Source organism: Sciurus carolinensis, chromosome 8 (assembly GCF_902686445.1).
Source record: "Sciurus carolinensis chromosome 8, mSciCar1.2, whole genome shotgun sequence".
NCBI lineage: Eukaryota > Metazoa > Chordata > Mammalia > Rodentia > Sciuridae > Sciurus > Sciurus carolinensis.
Window position 1 is genome coordinate 994,509 of NC_062220.1, and position 26,229 is coordinate 1,020,737.

A 26,229-nucleotide genomic window follows, 5' to 3' on the forward strand; every position below is an offset into this window, starting at 1 on the left:
CCTGAAATGCCTTGTGTTGGGCGAGTACAGTCGGCCTTCCGGGCACTGGGGTTTGGCCTGCGGGCTGAGGGGCAGGTCGGGGCTCCGTCATGGACGACTGTGCCGGGCAGTCTGAGCAGACCCTGGGCAGCTCCTGACTCTGGACCAGCTGGATCCAGCCTTGCCTCTGTGCTGCCAGCGCAGTGAGCTCGCCTCCTGCCGCTCCACCTGCTCCCCCAGCCTGGCTGGCGTTGGGCACAGCTCTGGAGACTCCCCTGGCGTGGTTAGGGACCAAAGCGAGGGCTTTCCCAAGGGACTGGCTCCAGGTGCTGGGAAAGGCGGAACCCAGGGCGGCATTCGAGGAACAGACCTCCACGGAAACGCAGAGTGCAGGCCAGGTGTGCAGGAAACGCGGGTCGCGGACACCAGCATCTGCCTGCGGAAACAACCTCTGGGGTCTTCATTAAAATGGTGTGAAAGCCAAAGAAGGAGTATTTCCACGGCCTGCGACCCAGCGATGGGGCAGCTCTGCCCAAGCCAGCCCTGCCTGGTGGCCTCTCTTGTAAAATACCTTTCACTTTGCACTGAAGCAGAGCAAGTGGGTTTTGTAAGCGGAATACCTGAGGATCAGCCATGTTATTCGTGACTTAGCGAAGCAGCCGGTGGAAGTGTTGAAAATGTTTTCCTGACTCAGACTGACTCCAGGGCTGCACGGTGACACAGCACCGCCCTGCTGGTGGGAGCAGGGACCGCCCACGCACGCTCCCCTCCTCCTGCCCAAATGCGGGTCTGTGCTGAAGAGAGCGTCCACCCTGTTTAAGTGGGTGCTCGTCTGTCCCCCCGATTGCCAGTGTGACTCCAGGTTGCAGAGGCGGTTCAGCCACCATGGGGTCCACGGGCCTGCGTCCCAGATCTCCATCTTCCTGTCCACCTGTCTGCTCCGCGTCAGGATGTCCTACAAGGCCCAGGGCATGGGGGAGCACTGCCCTCCTGCCGGTCACCTCTCCTTTGCCCTGTCCCCAGCTTTCAAAAGTTAGAAGTCCCACATTGAGATGTTGACCACAGAACACCAGGCAGCCGAGCTGGGATGAGGTTCTGTCTTCGAAGCCCCCGACCGCTCCATGGCGGTGATCATCTGTGTGCCCAGAGTGCCCTGTGCCTGCAGGTTTGAAGGTACATGAGCGTCCACCCAGGGAGGCCTTACCGCAATGAGACAAGTGACTCCTGGCCTTTTTTAAGATTTCCTTTCTAGTAGGGGCTTAAGAGCTGCTCTGCATTTACAGAGAATCGAGCGGACACTGCAGAGACCCCTGCGCCCCATCCTCTTCCACCCCCTCCCTGCAAAGCCTCTGTACCACCATCAACGACACTGGTTACACTGCTGAGCCCAGGGGACGCCCCGTGGCCCTTCGTCCACACTTGCACCAGGGATCACTCTGGGGGGGCGCGTTCTACGTGGGGCACCCAGGACAGTGTCGGGCTGCAGAAGAGCCTCTGCCCTGATCCCTCCGTGCTCCCCTGCTCTTCCTGCCCCCCACCCCTGGCAGCCGCTCAGAATCCCCAAGATCTGCCGCTTCCAGAACGTCCTGAGGAAAGCCTTTGAGCCGCATGCTGAACGCTCCCGAGTCTTTCAAAGCCCAGTGGCTGGCTTTGCTCAGTGCTGAATGGCATCCGGTTGTCTAGCAGTGCCCAGAGCTTTCCTGCCCCTGCTGAGGGTACACATGGCTTCGAGGGCTGGCAGTGGGCAGTAAGGCTGCTGTTAAGGTCTGTATGCAGGTTTCAGTGTGGACTAAGTGGTCCCTTTATGAACATGGACATGTTGCTGGGCCGTGTGGCCAGTGTGTCTTTAGTTTGAGGGGAATGGCCAGGCTCTTCCAGAGCATGCAAGCCCCTGGCTCCGCGTCCTCGCCCAGCCTGGTCCGAGCGTTCCGCCGGGTGCTGGTGTCGCCTCACTCTTTTAATTGCGTTTCCCTCGGGCCGCGGGATGGGAGCGCCTTTCCATATGCTTATGTGCCGTGAGTTCTGGGTGAAGCATCTGTTCAGCTCTCTTGCCTGGTTCTGAGCATGGTTGAACGTACGTGTTCTTCATGCGTTTGGGCTAGTCGTCCTTTCTGCTAGACGTGTGTCCTCCCAGTCCGGAGCTTGTCCCTCCATTCTCTTACCTGCTTTCGCAGAAGAGAGGTTTTCAATCCCAACCAAGCTCAGCTCATCCATTCTTTCTGTGGTGAATTGTGCTTTTGGTGGTGTGCCTAATAGTCACCACCAAACCCAAGTCACCGAGTTCCGCGGTGTGCCTTCCAGAAGCCCTGTGGCCTCTGTTCACGTAGGTCTGACTGGGACTCTTCTCAGGAGCGTAGTCTGTCTGGATCGACTTGTGCATCTGGTGCCCAGGGCCTGGCGCCGTTGCGCTGGAAGGCAGCCTTTCTTGGCTGAATACCCTTGCTCTCTGTCTGAGGTCAGCAACTCTATTTGTGTGGCTGATGGTTAGCTGTCAGTGCATAAAATACGGGGACGCAACACATCTTTACCCAAGTGGTCTGGGATGTTCCACATCTGAACCTCGCATCCAAAGGAAGGGAGGAGCAGGTGGGCCGTCAGACCTTGGCCAGGGAGAGCCTTGTGCTGGACCCAGGTCCCTCGATGTGCCTCCGCGTCCACTCATGATGACCAGGCTTGTCCTTGTCCACCGTGGGCCAGGTTGTGACACCCCTCGTGGGCCGTGGGTCTGGTGCTCCGCTGAGAACCGCTCACTGCCCTGAGGGCTGAAGGAAGCCGTCGGAGGGTGGGGACTGCCGCCCGCCCAGGGAACCGCCTCCCTGAGCCCCGTCCTTGTCTGCCTGTGCAGATTTCTCTTCTCTCTGGGCCGGTTTGGTGACATATCTTCTTGGTGTGCAGTTCAGTTCCCTAAGAGTGCCCGGTTCTCACACGTGGGTATGCAAACGGCGTTGTCGGCGTGTAGCTCTGCCTTTCCACCGGGTCTGTGGCTTGGTCTCCTTTTCATGGTTAATTTCTGGCAATTGAAGATTCGAGATTCCCTGCTCTTGTCAACGGCAGATCTCCGGGGGTCAGGCTCTGGGGCTTGTCCAGGCCCGTGTCCCTCACACTTCACGGGCTTGTGTGTTTGTTGCTCAGTCTCTGTCCTGCCCTCGAGGCTCTCTTCTCCAACGCCTTCACTCCAGCTCCCAGCTCGAGCCCCGGTTGGTCTGCCCGTCTCGCATCTTAGGAGCCTGCCGGGTGGATCCCGTGGCTCCTGAGGACTGTGGCTTCCCGGTCCTCGTAGCCACTACTTTCTAAGTATTCTGCCTCCTCCTTTTTCAAGCCGAGAATGGTTGAAGAAAGTATCTTCCATGGCCAACTGACTGAGGCTTTTTCTTCTGGCAGTTACTGATTTCGCTGTTTTCAGTGGTGGCCGATGTCACCAGACAACGATTCGAGGACACACCTCATGTGACTGGCGACCGTGGGGGGTGATGAGGGCCTTCTAGAGGCAGCGTCTGATGGGTCACTTGGTGTCTGGCCACAGCACTTGGCCACTCGCTGCCCAATTCTCCGTGTGTAGAATTCTGTCCCTGGGGCCCAGGAGGCTGGGTCACCGCACCCTGTGAGACTCTAGCCCCTCCTTAGGTGGGGTGGTTCAGAGCACCCGTCCCACGGATCCTGCAAGGGTCGACCATGCTGGGCCCAAGACAGAGGACGCCAGCCCTTGGGCCAACAGCGCCTGGCACAGGATGTGACCCCCCAGGAGGGGCACCCTGGGCACTGCCAGTTCTTGCAGTGTTTCTTGTTATCTCTTGGCACAAAACAGCTCATGAATACAACTCCTTTGTTTTGATTTTTTAAAACCTGCACATTACCCATTTATGCCACTTCAATAAATCACTTTAGAAAGTGCACTTCACTTTACTCCTGCCCCACAGCGTCCTTCAGCTCTGCCGTGTCGGACCCCCGGCCTGGCTGGAGGGCGAGCCATCCAGCAGGATGTCTGGCCTGTCGGCCTCTCTTGTTGCTGCTTTGTTTTTCTGTCATGGGGTTCCCTGCCCCCCGTGTCCGCCCTGCCTGCTGCCTCGACCCTGGGCCTGCCGTGGTTCCATGCTGCTCCCTGGGCCCTTGAGAGCTATTCTGCTTCAAGCTCTTCAGACTCTGCAGGCTCAGTGGGCCCTGTGTGACCCGGCCTCAGGTGCGGGGGGAGCCCCCTGGCCTACGCTCCAGCGCTCTCCCGTGGGCCTGATTTGGCTTCGTGTTGCCCTGGTAACAGGTGCGTCTTTCCCAGACTCTGTGCAAATGCCAGAGGAGGGGTCAAAGCACAAGGAGACTCAGAACCCAAGGCTACTGTGAATGTCCAGGAAGGAGCGGGCCAGGAAGTCCAGGCTCACAGTGGAACCATCGGAAACACCTGCCTGCGAGCGCCCGGAGGCCGCAGTAGCCTCTCACTGAGCGCTGCAGGGAGGCCCGCTGCACAGTGCTGGGGACTCTCGCCTGGAGCCCTGGCCTTGGGGTCCTGCTCACTGCAGGTCTAGGGACGAGGGACCTGGGGGCAGAGTCGTCTCCCTAAGTGCCGCCAGGCCTTGGGCCTCCCTCCCCTCACTTGTATTGAGCCTAGTGGTTTGCACAGGACCTAGGCGTTGAAAATTGCTGAAGATAAACATTGTATTTTAAATTACTGCAGGCAACCAGGCAGACTGGAAAAAAATCATTTGAACAAATTGAAAACTGAAATGTTGATATCAGATATTAAATTAATGTAAGTGAGATTGAAACAATATCTAATTAAAATAATTTGAAAAATGACTTGGAAATTGAAGCTGACGTGGCTTTCACAGCCTGCCAATGTTACCGCCCAGCAACTGGCTCCAGGCTTGCTGCCCACAGGATTCTCAGGAGACCTCGGGTGAAAGTCCCATTTACTTAGCCAGTCAGGGCTGGCGAGCGGCCTGCAGCCCTCCTGGCGCTGGGGCAGGGCTGGCAGACCTTTCCACTTCCCCACCCTCTGTCCTGCTGAGCACCTGTGCAGGGGATGCTGCGGAAGGGCCGCCTCCTCTCACCCAGGACCTGGAAAGCCCAGGTCAGAAGGAGAGCGAGAGGCCAGAGCCCTCTGCGTGGTCCCAGTACCTAACAGAAGCAAGCCGGCTTCTGGGCCCTGCGTCCTCTGCGGTGCCTCGTGGTGCTGGGCAGGTGCGTGGTGCCCGTACAGGAGCCCGCACCTCCACGAGACAGCTCCACAGGCCCCTCCTCGCTCCCTTGCGGGCTTCCAGTCTGGCCTCGTGTCTGCTGTGAACAGAAGGAGAGCAGTTCACCAACTGAAGCCTCCTGCTCTGGTCACCACGAAGGAGCCTGAGACACCTGACCTCACAGGAGTGCACTGCTGACCCCCAGACTCAGCCCTCCTGGGACCGGGAAGGACTGACAAGCCTCCACAGCCCTGACTGTCCCAGGTGTGAGCCATCTCCCTGCAACCTAGAGATCACTGCTGATGGCAGGTGCGGGAGAGACCAGCGTCCACACGGAGGCAGCATGCAAAGAGCAGGTGCCCTGCCCTCTAGTCCACAGTCCACGGGAGGCACAGCCAGCTGCAGGCAGCCTGAGAACCACAGGGTCCCTGTGCAGATGCTCTGGCGGTTTCCCTAGCGTCACGGTCAGCAGGGTATCCTGTGTTTAGCTCTGGCCAGGTTTTGCCCACCTGAGCTGAAATCAGCTCTTTCCCCATGTGTGCAGCACAGTGTGGGTGGGACAGTCGCTTCCAGAAAACTGCCTGGGGTCCTGTTTCTGCTGGACACCAGAAGAGATAGACGTTGGACCCACCCTCGTTCAGAAACGGCCCCAAATGCTGGAACGGGCACGTAGACACGTAATTCCAAGCTCGTCAGGTGTCTGGCAGCGATGGAGATCCCGGAGATCCCAAGCTAAGCAGGAGCTGGAACCTGGGGCTCACGGCGACTGCTGATGCCGACCTTCATCCTGAGAGCACCTCCCAAACCCCAGTGCACTTGGACGTCAGAGTTCATGACCGCGTGGCCTGTGAGGAGCAGGTGGCAAGAGCCTGGCCACATTCAGCGTGGCCTGGGCTGATGAGCTCGCCAGGCAGAGCAGGGTCCCAGGAGCTGGGCCTGAGGAGGACAGTGACAGAAAGCTGACTGCACAGCGGCCACTGAGCCCAGAAGGGAGCTGCCTGAATTCCACTGCTGCCTGGGGGTGAGAGGGGGTTTGTCCTCAGGGTGCTGGCCCGTGGGAAAGCAGTCCAGCCTCCTGCCGTTGGGTGGGCCGCAAAATCTTGAGCACATAGTTTAGTTAAAAATGTTCCCAGGCTGGACGTGGTGTACACACCTGGAATCTCAGTGACCCGGGAGGCTGAGGCAGGAGGATGCTGAGTTCGAGGCCAGCTCAGCGACTTAGCAAGGCCCTAAGCAACTCAGTGGGTGGAGAACTCCTCACGGGGCGTCCACCGTGTCGTCTTGGACTGGCACCCGATCCTGGAGCCAGACGTGGGGGGAGGCCGTGGGAAGTGCCACCCTGCCCCGGAGCCACTGCAGCCCTTAGGGACAGAGAGTCCATGAATGTGTGGGCCACGGGGCCAGCGTGTCACTTGTCCACCCGAGTGCTCACCGATGCTCCTGTCCCCTGACCTGGTTCCCAGCACAAGGGCGCCGGCTGCCTCTGCTGCTCCTGGAACCTGGTGAAGAGAGCAGACAAAGAAGGGGTGCAAGGCGGGCTCAGACTGCAAGGGAAGAGCTGGACAGGGCAGAGGCAGCGGCAGGCAGGCCGCTCCCGCCAGGCGCGAGTCCCGGGCAGGCCTGGGTGCAGCGAGGCCCGGGAACAGACAGCAGGCACACAGGCCCCGGGCGGAGGGAAGGTGATGGCAGCCTGGTGGGCTGAGGGTCACTGAGGACCGTCACTTCCGCCTGCAGAGGCTGACACAGGGTGGATCTGGACTGTCCCCGAGGACTCCTGCTGAAGGCCAGGGCCCCTGCTGGTGGTGCTGCTGGAAAGTTTAGAAGGTAGGGCCTATGAGGAGAGGAGAGTGGCCGGGCTGTGTCCTTGACGGACCCTGGACAGCAAGGGGCCTGACCACCACCGGGCACTTGGAGTCAGGCTGCCCTCAAGGCGGGGCTGGTGATCCTAGTGGGGACCAGGCTTCCTGGACACTGACCTCACCCTTCTGCTGTGTGAGTGGCAGCTGTGGTCAGGTGGGCCCGGGGCGGGCTGCTCCCCGCTGAGCAACCCCGTTGGGCACACCATCCAGGCCATCCAGAGCCCGGCTGGGTCCCCAGGTGACAGGTCCACCCAGGCCCCTCTGCTCGGCTCTCTAGTGGAGCAAAGCCACCAAGTTGCCCCATTGTGATTTAGATCACAGAAAAGACTTCTGCACATTCTTTCAGGTTAGAATAACGGGGATAAAGAGAGGAGGCGAAATTATTCTGCTGTAGCTACGTGCTTAATTATATGGAATGCTGCATAAATTGTCAAGTGCAAAGAATTATTCTGATAAATTAAAATACTAATTAAATAGGCTATTGCAGAATTTTGAGTACATTACAGGGTTCCGCTTCTTCAGGTAATTTGCATATCCTTCATCTAGTGAATTTAATTTTAAAGGGCTTCTTTTTTTGTGTTTGGAAACCGTTTTTGTCTCCCAGAAAGATAAAAAAAAAAAAAAAAAAAAAAAAAAAAGCCCGCCTTCCTCCGTTGCTCTCTGCCTCCAGTGAAGCGGCCCCACGCCCGTGCCGACCGCTGACTGGTTATCGCACACTGCAGCTCGGAGTCCAGTGCCGCTGAGAAACAGCCTGGGCTGAAGCTGGACCGTCCGGCGGGCAAGCCTCCCCCTGGATGCTGCAGAGAGGCTCCAAGGCCCTGTTGGCGCCGAGTCGCGACCTGGAGTGGGCGGCTGTGCCTAGGCAGGTGTTCTCTGACCTGAATGCACTTCGGGGTCTGGGCCACACGCTGCCATCAAAGGGCCTCAGAGTCACTGGGCGCCGAGACTTGCCACCAAGCGGGGCAGAGGGCGGGCTGCCACGTGGGGACTCGGAGGGCATGCCTGGGGCGAGCCGGGCAGAGCCAGGGCAGCCGCGGACTCCTGGGCTCCACCTCCTTCAGGTGTGTCCAGCAACACAGAGAAACGGAGAGGGCAAGGGTGGCAGCAGGAGGGCCGTGCTGCGTGGGTCAGCTGAGTAGCGTCCACACACACGCCCGAAAGGCCCCATCCCAGCAGCCATCTCCCCCGGTGAGGGGTCTCCACGCAAAGAACATAGCAGGAGGACGTGCAGGAGGGGGCCGGAGCCCCCGAGCAGCAGGACACAGCAGAGCTCCCAGCCCGAGTCTGTGGGGGCCACTGCACCGCCCTCCACAGGCCAGGGGCTGCGGTCGGTGGGAACCAGCACCAGCTCAGAGATTTCCCGAGTCTCGGTGTCCTCTGGGGACCCCTCCTGCCAGCACCTCTTCAGGCAACCTGGGCTTTCTGAAGGACAGAACATGTCCTGATGTGAACCAGAGGGTTAGATGCTGGGGCCAGCACAGTCCAGGACGAGCTGCATCAGGTGGCCACGGCGGCCAGCAGGCCAGGTGTCCACTCCAGCCAGCTCTGAAGCATGGGGCCAACCTCCCACGTCCTCTGGAAAGCCACTGGAGATGCTGGGGAGGTCACCAGGACCGTGACGCCTGGCCGCTCCCGATGTCCTAGAGGAAAGAGGGAGCACTGTGGTCAGTGTGCCCTGCTCGGCAGACGCCCCCAACGAGTGGCCGCAGCGCAAGAGGAGCCCCTGGGCCAGATGCTCGCGCCACAGGCCTGCTCCTGGGTCCGCCTGGTCCCTGCTGGCTCCACTGGTTATTTGGAAGGCTTGCAGCCAGTGCCCTGCATTCTGGTGACCGGGCATTGTCAGGCAGGTGGGATCCCTATGAGCAAGGCAGGCTCAGGTCACAAGAGGAGCAAAGCACCACGGCACCTGCTGCACCTGACCTGCACACCTGCAGACAGGTAGGGCACCCCAGATACTCCCATGGGCAGCAGGGCCTGGTCCTGAGCTGCTGTGTAGACACCCCTTCCAGGAAGACCCTGAGCCCATGAGACCACCACACACCAGGACAGACCCCAGCTCCACCTGCTCATCCCGTCACAGTCCACAGACGGTGGAAATCGCCCAGTGAGGATGGAGAAGTGCTCACCCCCAGAGCCGCGCACCTGGCACACCCTGCCTGAGCGAGCTGGCAGATCCTGCAAAGGAGCTGGTGGTGAGGGCCAGCGGGCGGCAGAGTGCTCAGAGGGCCGCGGGCCAGGCTGGGGGCACCTAGGAGCAGGCGGCACCCTAAGGAGAGGGCCAAGGGAGCGGGGGCAGGGTGGCCAGGCAGGGCTGCCAGGGCCTGAGCGACAGGAAGGCGGAGGCATGCTCTGCTCTGCGTGGCCCAGGGAAGCCGAGGGCACAGTTGCAGAGCCCTGCCGTCACTGGCGTCTTGGGGCACCGAGCACAGCACTTTCTGTGATTGAACAGTGGCCTGACTGGTGACAGCAGAGCATGCCACCGGCACAGGCCACTCACGTCTGACTTTCCACAGCGTTGGACGTGATGGAGCAACAGTAAACGCACAGGTGCACCACTTTCAACAGCTGCCCTTCACCAGAACTCGTGGGTCACCTGGTGGTCAAGAGCCAGGCAGTTGCCGGTTCTTTTATTCCAATAACCACAAATGCCTGTACCAGCCAGGCGCACACCACACTTTACAGGATGATACATGCCGGTTACTGTAGGCTAGGAAGGGTCAGGGTGGCCACAGGGCACAGGAGGCTGAGCAGAGAGAAGGCCAAGTCGCCTCAGTGCCAGAAATGGGCCTTGACAAACTTTTCAGGCAGAGGGCCTGGGAGGACAGGCAGCAGTTCCAGAGGGCCAATTGGAAGCCTCAGCTGCGATGTCACCCTGGAGTAGGACGCACGTCACCATCATGGGCAGAAGAAGCTGTGCCAAGCTGAAACCTGGGAACAGAGAATTGGAGGTGTGTCATCATGAACAAGGCTCATGATGATGGCCATGTGATGGGTCAGGGTTCTGCAGGTCCCATCTCAGGGGTCCTCTTTCATGGGCCTTAGGAGAGGGGGTTGCTCCATTCAGCAGTCCAGCATGTTCGATGAGCTCATGGCCCTGGTTTTTGACATGTAGGTTTGATGAGCCTATGTATCCATGTGCTTCTGATTTGATTTGTGAAGATCACAGGTGGCCCCTTTTAATAGCAAGATCAATTTGTGCCTGATGATTGTGTTGGACAGATTGGGTTGTTTATTTGTACAAACAGGTGTAAAATCATTATACCTTGGCACTAGAACTAAATAGGGAAGAGCTAAGGCAGATGATAGCGTTATAAATGAAGTAACTCTGAGCATGCAGAGCCTGAGAGCTGCTGTTCTACACCATGGAGTCATTCAGGGCAGGCGCAGCCTGAGAGCTGCTGTTCTACACCATGGAGTCACTCAGGGCAGGTGCAGCCTGAGAACTGCTGTTCTACACCATGGAGTCACTCAGGGCAGGCGCAGCCTGAGAGCTGCTGTTCTACACCATGGAGTCACTCAGGGCAGGCACAGCCTGAGAGCTGCTGTTCTACACACCATGGAGTCACTCAGGGCAGGTGCAGCCTGAGAGCTGTTGTTCTACACCATGGAGTCACTCAGGGCAGGCACAGCCTGAGAGCTGCTGTTCTACACACCATGGAGTCACTCAGGGCAGGTGCAGCCTGAGAGCTATTGTTCTATACCATGGAGTCACTCAGGGCAGGCGCAGCCTGAGAGCTGTTGTTCTATACCATGGAGTCACTCAGGGCAGCGCAGCCTGAGAGCTGCTGTTCTGTACACCATGGAGTCACTCAGGGCAGCGCAGCCTGGTGAGTGCTGTTCTGTACCCCATACAGTCCCCTGGGGCAAGGGCACCCTGCTCTCCAGGTTCAGGTCTGACAACTGCAGTCCCACAGGCACAGGGATTATCACTGGCACGTGAGGAGTCTGGGTTCCTACACGAGCTTCCCAGCTGCTCGACCAGCAAGCACTGGGGTTCCATAAGGGAACCTGAGCCCTCCTGGGATTAGGTCATTTGCTCAAGGTGGCAAAGTGGTGTCAGGCTTCCCTGACTGCTGCGAGTCTTGGGCTGGATGCCCCGTCCCGGCGCCGTGAAGGATGCTCCCTCTGCAGGAGCTTGGCGATGGTCGAGGGTGCGCTGGCAACACGTATGGCCTACTGCAGGGCCTCTGTAAGAGGAAGCTTCCTGGGGTGTCTTTACAGGGGACTTTCGAGCATCAAATGGAAAGCTGCTGGTAGAAAAGAGGGAGGCTCTGCTGTCTTGGAAAAGTTTTGGAAACAGCAGCTGTTATGGTGTGGAGCTGAGGTGTCCCCAGAAGTCCAGGTGTGAGGCAGTGCAGAAGGTTCAGAGGAGACACGACTGGGTCACAAGAGCCTGAGCCCAGCCAGTGACTTATCCCCATGGGATGGGCCAGTGGTGGGGCAGGAGGTGGGCGTGGCTGGAGGAGGCGGGACACGGGTGTGTGGGTGAGTGGAGTCTCTCTGCTTCCTGGTCATGTGTGAGCCACTTCTCTCCCCCAAATTCTTCCTCCATGCCCTAAGGAATGGAGCCCGCTGTCTATGGATCGAGACGTCTGAAACCATGAGCCCCAAAGAAACTTTTCCTCCCCTAAGATTGTTCTGTTCAGATCTTATAGTTGCAGCAGCAAAAAAAAAAAAAAGAAAGAAAGAAAGAAACTGAGTAACAGGGCAACTGCAGTGGGCTCTGGGTCCTCCTAAGGTGGAAACAGTTAGTCGGCCAGGAGCGCAACACACAGCACCCAGAGGCGGCCGCTGGGGCAGAGCTCCGGGCTGCAGGACACAGCTGTGCGCAGGCAGCAGCAGGCCGGGGGGTGCTACTGCTGCAAAGACAGCCTCCCCGAGTCCAGTGGCCCCAAGAGGGGGGCAGCGCTCATCCACAGCTCTCCCGAGGACTGGAGAAGACGGCCTTGGCGGGTTGGAGGAGGGATCCCCAGTGGTGTGACTGACCTCCCAGGTAACGGGCTGCCCCACCCGGAGGCCCGTCCTGCTGTCACCTCAGAGCCTCGCTCGCTCCCCCGAGGCCTTCGCCCACCTCCACCCAGGACCCATCTCACCTTCTGAACCCCTCCCACCTCCACCACGGCCCATCTCACCTCCACCCCTGTTCCCTTCCACCCACCCCCACCCCCTCCCACCTCCACCCGTGACCCCATCCTACCCTCACCCAAGATCCCCTCCCACCTCCTGAACCCCTCCCACCTCCTGAACCCCTCCCACCTCCTGAACCCCTCCCACCTCCTGAACCCCTCCCACCTCCATCCGTGGCCCCTCCCACCTCCACCTGTGACCCCCTCCCACCTCCACACATGACCTCATCTCACTTCTACCTGTGACCCCCTGCTGCCCCCACCCGGGACCCCCTCCTATCCCCACCCTTGACCCCCTGGCACCCCCGGGACCCCTCCGCCTCCTCACACTCCCAGTGGCCCCTCTGCTGGCCCAGGGCTTCCCCAGCTTTCCTCTCCTTTCCACCAAGGGCTCCCGTGTGCTGCCTTCAGGTCTCAGCAACACCCCGTCAAGTGGGCTCAGCTCTCACTCCTGGAAACAGCCTCAAGCTCCCTGCATGTCCTGAGGGTCACAGGTGCCAGGAACCAGCTGGGGACATGCTCATGCTCGTTGGTCCCTGGTCCTGGTGAGGGGAAGGCCAAGGGTCACAGTGGTCAGATCCCAGGGCAGAGACCCGCCGAGTCTCGGTGCGCATGCCGTGGTGCCTGGGTGCTCTGTTTCAGAAGCACCTGCAAAACCTGCAGTCCCGGTGGTGCCGAGGCGCAGCGGGGAAGCCAGGGTGGCGCCCGGCTCCGGCCTGCTGACCCGGCCTCTCTGGGCGGTGCTCCCTCTGCTCTTCCCATCCTGACTTGGACCCGAGCCCTGAGCCACCTGGAAGCACACCAGTCCCCCCTCGAGCCCCGCGGCACCTTCAGAGCGACAGGGCCTGCAGCCTGCCGGGTTCTCTGCTGCACTGCCGTGGTCTTGACCTGCCCAAACTGACTCGGGGAGCCGTCAGGGCAGGCTGGGGGACATGCCCAGCCGCACAGGGGACACGTGGCCAGCCTGCTGGAGAAGGACCGTGCAGCTGAGCACAGAAGCACAGGCCTGGCCCAGGAAAGGAGGACACTGTGTACAGGCCCTGCCCCGGAGTCCACGGCAGCCTGGGAGCCTGTGTCGGGAAGGCAGCGTGGTGTCCCTGTCCCCAGCTCCAGGGGTTGAGGTCTGGTGGTCAGCTCCCAGCTGCCCATCAGACCATAACAGTGCTTTGTGGCCCTTGGGGTCTGTCTTTATGTCGCGTGAACTCTCTCAGACTCACTTATCAAAAAGTACCCTTGCTCATACGCCGAAAGGGAATCTTAAGAACAGCAGGTTAAGGAGTTCCTGAGGTCTCTAGAGGTCGGTGGCAAGGGCTGCTGGCCACAGCGGCCACTTCCTATGCTGCTCTTCAGTTAGACCAGCTTCCAGGGGGTGCAGAGGCCACCCTGCTCCTCCAGAAGCAGGGACAGTGACCCAGGTCTCCTGGACCCCCTGCAGCTCCAGTCGCTTCTGTGAATAAGGTGTGATTGGACACGGCCAGACCACCCACCTCTGCTCCTGCCCAGAAAGGGCCTCCAAGAGAAGGTGCTGACGCTGGGTCAGCGTCTCCCGCGTTGTTATTGGTCTGGCTGCCTTTTCCACTCCTGGCCCTGAAATCTGTCCCTTCTCTGTAGCAACACCGGAGTGTTTTAATTCCATTTTCATGCACTTTCTCTTCCTAAGCCTATTTAAGAGTTCACTATTTTCCCACCCCAGAACAGCTTGCCATTGAGTAAACATGTCTCCTTTGCTTGCAGTGGGCTGTTGAATCGACGGCCTTATATGCTGTGTCTTTACAAAGCGCTCCTTCCTTCCAGGGGCCCCTCCCACCCCTCGCCCGGGCCACCCACCACCTCAGGTCACTTCTGCTCCAGCCCAGCGCATTCCACGTGGCCTGTCTTCCAGGCCGCAGGTGATCACCTGTGAGAGTAGCATAGGGGAGCTGTCCCAGCCGTGGCCGGCCCTGGGCGGGGGCGGTGCTGGTGGCCCTGTGTCGCTCTGGACTGCGGTGGGTGTGCTGCGGGGCTGGAGGTGCTTCTCTCCTGGCTCTGGCTTGGCTGGCGCAGTTGCCCTGCACCCTCCACTCGCCAGGTTTCAACAACATTCTATTTTTTCTAGTCCCCATTGCCAGAGTGACAGGGACTTTATCAAAGAGTACTCGTACAGAGTGGAGCCAAGGCAGCGGCCTGCTCCCGGCAGAGGGGGGCAGTGGTCAGCCGCTGCAGCCCTGGCCTGAGTCTCCCTGTGCTTCTGCTATTGAGACCAGAGCTGGTCTCCTCTGGTGTGGCCCTGAGGTGTTTTGTGCGTCCCTGGAGGTCTTGCTCCTCAGAGCCAGGCGGGACCAGGAAGCACTGTCGGGTGGCTTCTTGCCGGGCCGAGGAGGGACCTGGGTGGCTCTGGGCTGATGACAGGAGCTGCTGGCAGGCCTGCCTCTGTGTGACCCAACGCTGGCTTGGAACACTGCCCCCAGCGACTTGTGATTGGTAGCACTGCCTCGTTTTTAAAGGCTGTGGGTTTCCACGCGGGACTCCACGCAGTTTCACCAAGCCTCACGTCCTGCAGGGTCCCAGTAGACGGCACTCACAGCAACCCCGCGGGCTGGCTGGCCAGGCCAGGGTAGGGCGGCCCGGGAATCCCACTCCATGCTGCCACAGGCACCCAGGCAGTGACCTGGACTTGTCAGGACCAGAGGCCACTCGACTGTGCCCAGGACCTCCCCAGGCTGACCCCTCTGCTTCTTGATTTCTCCAACAGCTGACAACAAAGACCAGCTGGAGAAGGCATCCGGACTGACGATCCTTCGAAGCGGAGTTGGGCCGGTGAGTAGTGAGCCGTGTCTGTGGTGGGCTGCATGGGTTGCGTCTGGCAGCGGCTGGGGAGCCGAGTGCGAGCCGTGCCTGGACTTGGTCTGCTGGGGAGGACGGGCGGCCGGCGGCCGGGCCTCCCTGGTCTGGAGATGCCGAGTGGTGCTGGTGAATTTGGCGGTGCTGCACGTGGCGTGCTGGTCAAAGCTGGGTGGGTTCCCTAGAAAGATCAGGCATGGGCAAAGCAGAGGAGTGACCGGAGACGCGCCCTTTCTTCTCGGACACTCTGTGATGGCTGAAGTGGCCGGAGGAGCGGGTCCCACCGCCACTCTCCTGGGGCTCATCGCCATTATTTAAAGACATATTTGGGGAAAGACAAAATCTCACGGTGATTGAAGTGTGTTTTAAAGTCCGCCCGACACCTGTGTACCAGTGCGGCCACGCTGGTTCCTGAACAAGCGCTCGGTCAGCCAGGGAGGCCGATCTCCCTGCCCCCTGCTCATGGCGGCCGTGGGGAAGCTGACCTCGGTTCCCTCCGGGAGAAGCGTGTGGCCACTCGTAAGTCAGCGTGGCCTGGCCGACCTCTGCCCTTGCGGGGCGTGGCCTGGCCGGCCTCTGCCCTTGAGGGGCGTGGCCTGAGCCGCCTCTGCCCTTGCGGGGCGTGGCCTGAGCCGGCCTCTGCCCTTGCGGGGCGTGGCCTGGCCGGCCTCTGCCCTTGCGGGGCGTGGTCTGAGCCGGCCTCTGTCCTTGTGGGGCGTGGCCTGGCCGACCTCTGCCCTTTCGGGGCGTGGCCTGAGCCGGCCTCTGCCCTTTCGGGGCGTGGCCTGACCGACCTCTGCCCTTGCGGGGTTTGGAATTCCAGCCTGCACAGCACTTGCCATTAGCGTCACTACCGGTGAAGCCGCGCTCGCTCAGGAGAGTCCCTGCTGCGCGGCAGAGACGTCCCTGTGGCGCCGCTGCGCGTGGCTGCTTCTGTGGCACGTCTCCGTTTCACAGCCCTGGTGCGTGGGCTCTCCAGGGGAGCTTGCCCACCTGCTTCCGGAGCGCAGGTGGGGCGGTGGGGCTGCAGCCGCTGGCGGGCGCCCCACGAGCTCCGCAGCCTGGAGGCTCTGCATGGCGCTGTCGGTGCGGACGCTCAGGCTGGGCTGACGGGCTTCGGCCTCCTCCCGCCGCTCGCTGACTTCAGAGCCCCGAGCGTGAGACAGAAGCCAGGTCCTGGGAGGCGCGTGGCCGACGGCTAGAGGGTCGCGTGCTGGGGGGCCAGCCAGTGCTGGGAGGGCCAGGTGCGGCTGCCGGTTGCTGTGGAGGTGGCCCACTGCCCGGCCGGGCCCTGCTCAGGCAGGTGACAGCGTTCCGGGTTCTAGTCACGCCGGGACGGGCGCGGCGTCCCTGTCTGGGAGTGAACCCAGGCTGAGTGGGCAAGGCCCTGGGTGCACCCATCAGGGGAAGGTCAGAAGCTGCAGGCCACTCCTGCCAGGGCAGCGGCTGGGCCCTCGGGGAACTGGCTGTGTCTGGGAAGTGCGTTCCACTGGCACAAAGGGGGCGCTGCCCAGAGAAGGGCTGAGCAGGCCAGCAGCACCGTGGGCAGTGACAGGGCCCAGGGCTCACATGGAGGGGCACTCGGACGCCCCTTCCTACTGTCCTGTGGAGGAAGGCAGCCCACAGACAACTGCCCCAGCCAGGCGTGGCCCTCGCAGGCCTCCTGAGCTTGGCTGGCCGTTTCTCTGAACTCCATGGTGTCGCCAATACAAATCTGAGTCGGGGAAAGGGGAGACTTGCTTTCAGCCCTCCATGGCTTTCGCCTGGGCTCCTCGGACACCCATGTCCTGCCATGTAGTCCCTGATGAGCGTCTGCCCATGCCCTCCTCCATTCTGTGGAATAACCCCCTCATCTCTTGGAACGCTGCCTCTTTCCAGTCCCCCAGGCCTTACCTTGGGACCCAGCTTCCTCTGTCGTCCAGTGGAGTGATCGCAGTGTCCACTTCAGGGGTCTTGGAAGCTTCAGTGAGGTAACATAGAAACACCTGGTCACAGTGAGCACTCAACAGACTGTCTGGTCACGGTCCCTACCTTCCATGACGGTGTGCATCCTGACGAGACAGGAACTGGACCTTCCTCCTCCACCTCTGGGTCTCCAAACTGGACCCTTTCCTGTCTCTAGTGCTACACTGTGGATTGTTTCCTCTGTTATCTTCCAAGTCCCCTTTTTCTCTGTGTCTAATCTGCCACAAAATTCAGGTGTTAGGTACTCTTCTCGGTTACTCTAGCTTTCATTTCTAGAAAGAAGTGTCATGTTTAAAGTTTTTTCACAACTCTCTGTTCTAGTTTCCTATTGTCTTCTGATTTTATTATGTGTTTGATGCTTTTTGTCTTTGGAATCATTTTGACCTATTTCTTGTGCAGTTTCATTCATATTCTGTTATTGTTTCCTGATTTCAGGCTTCTACAGCTCTTGCTCACTGCATCTGTAGTCTCCCCTTCATGGAGTTTATTTTCTTGTGTGGTTTATGAGGACTTGGGGTTTTTAGCTGTGACTCTGTCTTCGGCAGGGAGGTGTGGCTTCCCATGTGAGTTTCTGTGTAGAAGTTTGCATCTTCTCTTGATGTTCTGGTGGATCCACTTCTTATTAACTGCCCTGGCTCCAGTCTGGGTCTCAGCTTCCTGTCCACCTCCAGCAGGTAGAGCTGGTGTCCATTCTCAGGTGAGGCGACTCTCCAAGGTCCTAGGCTTAATGTGGGGCCTCAGCTGCAACTTTCCCACCTCCATGCCTCCAAATGTGTTCTCAGATGTGCCGTAGAAGATGGCATGAGTGCTGGACTTGAAGAGTCCAGAACTGCCCACCTGAGTCAGCAGGAGACGGGGCTCTGTTTGAGGAGGAAGCCGTGAGCCCCACCCCGTGCGTCCCCAGCCTCCCCGGATGGAAGCACCTGTGAGGGCAGGACTTTGTCTTCTCATTGGAGAGGTTCCAGTGCCTATGGTGAACTCTCTGGGCTCCAGTTGTTCCAGAAGAACAGTGGTGGCCAGTGTTGGAGAGTGAGACCAGGCTGATGGGGCCGAGGCCATTGGTGCGCCCATCAGGGGAAGGTCAGCAGCGGTGGGTCGTCTCCTGCAACAGGAAGCAGCTGGGCCATGTGGCCAGTGACTGTAGATGGGATCGGCAAGAGCTGGGCAAATCCAGCGCTCGGCAGAGGCTCCTCCCTGTCCTGCTGGATTGGGCACTGTCTGGCCCCCAAGTGACCAGAGGCTGGCCTTTCCACTCTGAGGGACTGAGACTGACCCAACCCTAGGCCATGTGTCACCCCAATGGGAATCTGGCCACGAAAGGTCCATCAGTCCACCTCTCTGGGCAGGTCCTTGGCCCGCCAGGCACTCCTGTCCCTTTCCATGTGGAACATTCCACCGTGAACGATGGCATCCCTCCACCTCTGGAGCCGGTCGGCATCGCCCCCGTTGGGCTCCCCAGCCTGGATCCGCGTATGTTCCGCCTCACTTTCACCTTGCCAGCCTCCAGTGTAGACACTGTGCTGATGGGTCTGGTTTCTGGGGGGATTAAAATTCTTCTAAGTCCTAAATCTGGAGGGTAAAGCAGTGCGATCACTTTAAATCTAGCAGCATTTGCAGATTCTCTCTATGGCACTTGTGATTCACACTTGTGACAAATAGTAGAATTCGAACCTGTTAAGCCAAGTAGAAATATCCCAAAACTAAATTTAAGGTAGTGGACAGATCACAGTGCATGCACACATCTCCAGTAGATGGGTGGCATCTCGATGTATTTCAGGATTTGGTTTCTGACATCTTGAAATCTTCCCACGTGGGTAGCTGAGGCCAGGGTTGCTCCGGGCCTGACGGTGGCAACGACACAGCTGCAGGTTCGCTGGCTGTTTGCATCAGAGGTGGCTCAGCCGTGAGCCTCGCCTGGCAGGCTCGAGATGTCCACGGGGAGAGCCCAGAGCAGCGGGTTCCCCGACTCAGTGGAAGTGTGGCTCAGACCTGCGTGACCAGCACAGGGTGGTCCAGTGGCGAGCTCCCGACCCAGGCGGACTTTGCCTACATGAGGTGCTGAACATGGCTTTCAGGCGCTTCCGACAGCCCCTGGCTGGGGAGCACCTCCTGTGGGCGTGGCGTGGATCAGCATGGCGCCCTCCCCGCCTTCGCCCACTCTGCCCTCCTGCCTCTGTGCAGAGTCTTGTTCAGAGGGAGAGTTGTGTGCCCGTGAGCGTGACCTCCCACGGTCCCCTCCAGGTCTGGGGCCCTTCTGCTCTGTCCCCACGCCGGTGTGAACTTGCCAGTGTGCGGCTGAAGGGGGTTGGGAGGCTTGGCAGTCCTTGCTGAAAGTAAGGGGCAGGGAGATGTGCAGCAGGTCAAGGAAGCTGCAGGGGAGATGTGCAGCAGGTCAAGGGAGCTGCAGGGGAGATGTGCAGCAGGTCAAGGGAGCTGCAGGGGAGATGTGCAGCAGGTCAAGGGAGCTGCAGGGGAGATGTGCAGCAGGTACGAGGGAGCTGCTCTGCTCTCGCCCCAGACCCCACGTCCCTTCCATCTCCCCGAGAGCTTCTGCTGCATTAAGTAGCGCTATCAAACTCCAGGTCCAGCTGCTCAGGGATTGCTGAGGGAACGCAGATCTAACTGTGGACTTCAGCCAAACGAATGGGCAGGAACACGGTGGCCCCGCAGGCCATGCACCTGTGTGCTGCTGCCATGCAGCTGGGGAAATGCACAGCCTGCCCAACTGCCCAGGTGCCTAGTCTGTAGGCCAGATGATTGACATGGAGGGATCTTGCCCATACGTGAGGGAACCTCTAGGGCAAGTTCCCCAGAGGACAGAGGGAGGCTGCGTCTGCCCACCCAGGAGCTCCGGCACTCCCATGGGGCCACGGACCTGTGTCCTGGGTGCAGCTGGGACTGGCCGAGTACAGGCTGGTGGGCAGGACCTGAAGCAGTGTTTTCAGGGTGATGCCCCCTGGTGGGGAGCTGGCTGGCAGCAGGGACCCACAGAGGATCCCAGTCCAGAAGCACACAGACAGGAAGCCCGCCGGCCTCCTCTTCGGGGTCAGTGTCAGAGGCTGCCATGGATAACACACAATGGTGCTCTTTAAGTTGCACCAGATGTGCTCAACCTGTGTGCGCACGTGCCCCACAGGAGGTCGGGTAGGAGTGCTTTGGGGAAGCAGCACAGTAAGAGCGTCTGTGGCTAAAAGAATAAGAATACGCCTGACCCTTGGCCTCCGTGGTCACAGTCCCAGAACTTGTCGAGAGACCGTTCTCCATGGAGGGAAAGGAGAAAGCGCGGTGAAAGCCCAGCTGGCTGGAGACCCTCGCCCGGGAGGGAAGCCCGTCACATGCCAGCCAGGGAGTCCGAGGGGTCCTGCCGGCCCCAGAGCCTACCCTCGCAGCTAGCCTGTCTTGGCACACCAGAGGCACGCACGGGCACCGGTCCGGGAACGGCCGGGGCACCCAGGTCCTCTCTTCACCTCCCATCCTGACTTCGTCCTTTGGCATCAGTGTAGCTTGGTGGTGCGCTGGAAGCGGAACGAGAGGTCCCACACACCTTCCCGGCGAGGTCCGCAGTGGGCTCGTCTGCAGAACCGCAGGCGTCATGTGAGCAGCCTGTGCCATTCACCTGTGGCGGGAGCACCGGGCACTGCAGGAAACGGGGTGGGGCCTGGGGAGGCCCTGGGGTCTGGGAGGGTCAGAGAGGCAGCGCCCCTTCCCGACCAGGTCTCCTGGAAGCCCAGGAGGAGCAGTGGTGAGTGCGGAGGGTCGGGCCTTGGTGTGGAGGTCGGAGGTGCTGGAGGGTGCGTTGGTACAGACCTGGATGGAGAGTAGGGCCTGACCACTCCTGGCAGGCCTGGCTTTGGGTCTGGACGGCCTCAAGCCTCCTGGACCCCGGAGTCTGGGCCTGGTGAACGACAGCAGCCTCCCCGGGCACCCGTGGCCCGTCCATCACCACCCTTGCGGCAGGCCTGGGCCCCTGGGTGTGCGCCTCAGCGACCCCGCCGCTCCTGCAGCGACAGCTGTGTCAACCCGCTTGCGGAACCTGCTTGCTCTCCATTGAGTTCCGAGTGGCGCGTGGTGAACGTACAGATGAGCGGGTTTCGCCGTGCGCATCGTTCTGGCATGTGACGTGATTTGACTAGAGACGCAGCGCCAAGCCGCCGTGTCTGGGCAGTGCCCCACTGTGGCCGCAGAAAGCCCTTCCCACCAAGGCCAGCGTGTGTCTCTGGGCTGATGGGAAGAGAGAAAGCACGTGCTGCGGAGCGTCGGGCGGAAGGAGGCACGGCCCCATTGGAGGGGAGTGCCCAGGTCAGGGTGCCCGGGTCAGGGTGCCCGGGTGTGTGGCAGTGAGGCGGGCTGAGCTTGAGGCGCAACGCTGCCTGATCATAGGGACCGGGGCACCCCGAGAGCTGAGGCTGGGGCCTCGGTGGGTGGCCACAGACTCCACCTGGACAGAGCCGTGCAGAGACCGGGGACCCGGGCTGGGTGGCCACGGACTCCATCTGAACAGAGCCTCGCTGAGGCCGGGGACCGGGGCTGGGTGGCCACGGACTCCACCTGGACAGAGCCTCGCTGAGGCCGGGGACCGGGGCTGGGTGGCCACGGACTCCACCTGGACAGAGCCTCGCTGAGGCCGGGGACCGGGGCTGGGTGGCCACGGACTCCATCTGGACAGAGCCTCGCTGAGGCCGGGGACCGGGGCTGGGTGGCCACGGACTCCACCTGGACAGAGCCTCGCTGAGGCCGGGGACCGGGGCTGGGTGGCCACGGACTCCATCTGGACAGAGCCGTGCAGAGACCGGGGACCGGGGCTGGGTGGCCACGGACTCCACCTGGGACATGCTTGCTCTTGGTCCAGGCCGGTCTGCCCGCGAGCGCCCAGGCTCCGCCTTCCTCCCGTCCTCACGTGTGCCGTGGCCTGGGGTGGCCCCCCAACTGCAGCCCTTCCCCGGGCTTGGAACTGCTCGCGAGCAGCAGGAAGGTGACGGACAGCTCCGCCAAGCCTCCCGCCAGCGCAGCACCAGTGGTGCTGGGGAAGGTCCCCGCGCGGGAGTCCCAGGGTGTGTGCAGCCCCGCCCCGCCCTCGCCCGGCCGCCCGTCCTCCCTTCTCCAGTCACTCGCCACAGCGTGTGCTGGTGTCTGCCGCGCAATCAGCCCTGGGCTCAGGAAGAAGCCGTGTCCTGGGCGTCACTGGGGCCGGCACCTAGCACCCTGCCCGCTGTGCAAGCAGCGCCGTCTGGAGGCCTCCTGGCCCCGCGCCCGCTCACACTGTCGTCCTGCCGCATAAGACGGCCGTTGTCAGAGCCCAGGGGCCGCAGTGCGCCAGCCCGGCCGAGGGCCCCGCCCCAGGACCACGGAGCCTCTTCCCCACCCGCAGAGGCCCCTCCCCAACACCAGCCGTGCAGCTGCGCCGCTTGCTTCTGGACCATGGCGTCCCCCTCTGCGCCTCCAGAGCAGCCACCTCCAAGCACCGAAGGAAACCCCCACCTGTGCCTGGTGCCGTGGGCTTGAAAAAGCAGGTTTTTCTCACCCTGACAAAGTAAGTGGCCATCGGCACAACAGAAAATGTAATCACACGTCAGCTCAAAACGCTCTCACGTCAGCGGGCTGCACACCGGCTGGGACCCCGCCACGGGCCTGCGCGGTGGCCAAGGTGTGCAGCTGCATCCCCCGTGAGAGGGGCCTGCCGCACAGGAGCCCCTGAGACTGGGCCCGGGGCATCAGAGGGGCCCACACAGAGCTGGGCCTTCCTCAGAAGTCCACGGACCTGCACTGCCCTCGGCCGAGGCCACGCACCACCCGGGCTGCAGGACAACAGAGCCCTGGCACGGCAGGGCCAGCCCTTCACCCTGCCCACACCAGGACGGCACGGGGGACCCTGGGACCCAGGCCTCACCCAGAGGACAGGGACGTCACGGTGAGCCCTGCGCTCCCCGAGACCCCGGGCTGCGGGCTCCCCACCCTCTCTGCAGGCCGGCCACTCGAGGCAGCTCCGGACTGAGTGCTGTTGTCCTGCTGCTCCCAAGGTCCTCGCAGGTGCGGGTCTCGGAGCCCTGGAGCTGCTGCTGGGCTCCTGCTGCCGAGACACGGCCTCGGCGACCCGGCCTCGGCGACCCGGCATCGGCCTCCTGGGGGTGCTAGACCGAGTGCCCCAGGGGGAGGCTGAAGGTGCCTGGCTCCTCCCGCACTCCCGGGACCTTCCTCCTCCAGCCTCTGTGGCCACAGAGTCCAGCAGTCCTCGGCCTGCGCTGGCCCCACTCCAGCCTCTCTGTGTCTTGGGGCCTCTTCCCTCCGTGAGTGCGTGCCACTTTGGGACAGTCGTAGCAGACATAGGGTCGGCCTCCACACACGGCCTCACCTGGCCTCACTTCTCCTGCAAAGGCCCTCTTTCCACATCTGTCCACGTCTGCAGGAACTGGGGCTAGGAGCTGAACGTGTCCCTTGGGAGAGCACAGGTGGACAGCAGTGCTGGGTCAGATCGCCCACCGCCCTGCTGGGACCCAGGGGCCTGCGCTGCTTTTTCTCTTGGGCAGGCTCGCTGCTGCAGGGACAGTTGACCTTCTCAGCCAAGTCGGCCTCCCCAGAAGTAATGAAGTCCACTACGTGGCTCCAGAGTCCCCTTCGGCCTCCCAGAAGTAATGAAGTCCACTACGTGGCTCCAGAGCCCCCTTCGGCCTCCCAGAAGTAATGAAGTCAACCACGTGGCTCCAGAGCCCCCTTCGGCCTCCCCAGAAGTAATGAAGTCCACTACGTGGCTCCAGAGTCCCCTTCGGCCTCCCCAGAAGTAATGAAGTCCACTACGTGGCTCCAGAGCCCCCTTCGGCCTCCCCAGAAGTAATGAAGTCCACCACGTGGCTCCAGAGCCCCCTTCGGCCTCCCCAGAAGTAATGAAGTCCACTACGTGGCTCCAGAGCCCCCTTCTGTCCCAACACGCACTCACTCCCTCCGCCGACCCAGCAGGCGCCCCACCAGGACCGACAGCTTGGCAGTTCACAAACGCGTGCCTTGTGCATCCAGAGGGTGCCCGGGGGCAGCACAGGCGTCGGGCTGCATCGTGGCCTCTGCCGAAACCCAGAACCAGGGCGTGGGCAGGCAGGGCTCAGCAGAGCGGAGCAGCTGGGCGGGCCCCCAGTGGAGCTCCCGTGGGAAGATGGGTCTCTCACAGAAGGGACCGCAGTTCTCCGAGCTCTGCAGGTTCTCAGACCTGGGCCGGAATCGGCAGCGGGAGACAACCTGCCTGTGAGCGCGTCTGCGTGAACCCCGTTGCCCGTAGCTACGATGCCCTCCCATTGCCCGTAGCTACGATGCCCTCCCATTGCCCGTAGCTACGATGCCCTGGAAACCAGAGCTCGGGAACAATGATCCTAAGCCAGGGGCTTGAAGGGGAGGAAATGGGCCCTGTGCAGTCACAAGTGTGTGGTAGGGACCGCACTGTGCTTGACTAGATGCCTTACAAACTAAGATAACAACTTAAATAATCCTCTGCAGAAGAGGCGTATTCCGAGGTGCTGTAATCTGGCCCCATGGTGTATTCCTGGGGCGTGGCCTGGTCCCATGGCATGCTCCCTGGGGCGTGGCCTGGTCCCGTGGCGTGCTCCCTGGGGCGTGGCCTGGTCCCGTGGCATGCTCCCTGGGGCATGGCCTGGTCCCGTGGCGTGCTCCCTGGGGCGTGGCCTGGTCCCGTGGCGTGCTCCCTGGGGCGTGGCCTGGTCCCGTGGCATGCTCCCTGGGGCGTGGCCTGGTCCCGTGGCATGCTCCCTGGGGCGTGGCCTGGTCCCGTGGCGTGCTCCCTGGGGCGTGGCCTGGTCCCGTGGCATGCTCCCTGGGGCGTGGCCTGGTCCTGTGGCGTGCTCCCTGGGGCGTGGCCTGGTCCCGTGGCGTGCTCCTACAGCTGTGGCCCTGTCCCATGACATATTCCTGGGGCCATGGCCTGGTCCCGTGGCCCGGTCCCATGGTGTATTACGGAGAACCATGTTCTGGTCTCTTACACCGGAGGACACAAGGCGGGCTGGATGTGTCAGTGTGCACACATGAACCTCCTGTGGCCCATGTGATGCTGGGCCAGGGCTAAGGCTGACCGGGCTCCAGGGCACGCAGACCTTTTCAGGAGCTGTAGCTTTAAGTTTTACTGAAAGATAAAGAAAAGGAGATTCCCAAGGAGAACCGTCCTTGCCGAGCACTGACCCAGTGCTAAGTGTCCTGAAGCTGTTCCCCCAGGCACAGAGGAGGGTGAGGCCCAACCTCTGTCACACCTCAGGTGGCCTCATGCCAAACAGGTACCCAGACCAGTGGTCAAACAGCAGGTGCTCAGCCTCCCCAGGGCTGGAGGCTGGGGCTCAAGGTCCCTATGCAGCAGGCCAGCTTCCTCCCTCCCTCCTCCCTCCCTTTCTTCCCTCCTCCCTCCTTTCCTCCTCCCTCCCTTCCTCCCTTCCTCCCTCCCTCCTCCCTCCCTCCCTCCTCCCTCCCTTTCTTCCCTCCTCCCTGCCTTCCTCCCTCCCTCCCTTCCTCCCTCCCTCCACCCTCCCTCCTCCCTCCCTTTCTTCCCTCCTCCCTCCCTTCCTCCTCCCTGCCTTCCTCCCTTCCTCCCTTCCTCCCTCCCTCCTCCCTCCCTTTCTTCCCTCCTCCCTCCCTTCCTCCCTCCCTCCACCCTCCCTCCCTTCCTCCCTCCCTCCTCCCTCCCTTTCTTCCCTCCTCCCTCCCTTTCTTCCCTCCTCCCTCCCTTCCTCCCTCCCTCCCTCCCTCCTCCCTCCTTTCTTCCCTCCTCCCTCCCTTCCTCCTCCCTGCCTTCCTCCCTTCCTCCCTCCCTCCCTCCCTCCTCCCTCCCTTTCTTCCCTCCTCCCTCCCTCCTCCCTCCTCCCTCCCTTCCTCCCTTTCTTCCCTCCTCCCTCCCTCCTCCTCCCTTCCTCCCTTTCTTCCCTCCTCCCTCCCTCCTCCCTCCCTCCTCCCTCCCCCCTCCCTCCTCCCTCCTCCCTCCTCCCTCCCTCCTCCCTCCCTCCTCCCTCCCCCCTCCCTCCTCCCTCCTCCCTCCCTCCTCCCTCCCTCCTCCCTCCCTCCTCCCTCCCCCTTCCTGCCTTCCTCCCTCCCTCCCCCTTCCTGCCTTCCTCCCTCCCTCCCTTCCTCCTCCCTCCCTCCTCCCTCCTCCCTCCTCCCTCCTCCCTCCTCCCTCCCTCCCTTCCTCCTCCCTCCTCCCCCTCCCTCCCTCCTCCCTCCTCCCTCCTCCCTCCTCCTCCTCCTCCCTCCCTCCCTCCCTCCCTCCTCCTCCCTCCCTCCCTCCCTCCCTCCCTCCTCCCTTCCTCCTCCCTCCCTTTCTTCCCTCCTCCC

At 61.5% G+C, this 26,229-nt stretch overlaps 1 protein-coding gene across 4 annotated transcripts in view; it reads left to right on the plus strand.

Annotated features, from left to right (window-relative positions):
* The window catches only part of Ptprn2 (protein tyrosine phosphatase receptor type N2), a 743,280-nt gene that overhangs the window by 499,446 nt on the left and 217,605 nt on the right, over positions 1-26,229 (plus strand). For all 4 annotated transcript variants that reach the window (XM_047562250.1, XM_047562251.1, XM_047562253.1 and 1 more), the window contains one exon: positions 14,864-14,928. In XM_047562250.1, coding sequence (XP_047418206.1) covers positions 14,864-14,928 — 65 coding nt within the window. The remainder of the gene's footprint in view (positions 1-14,863; positions 14,929-26,229) is intronic.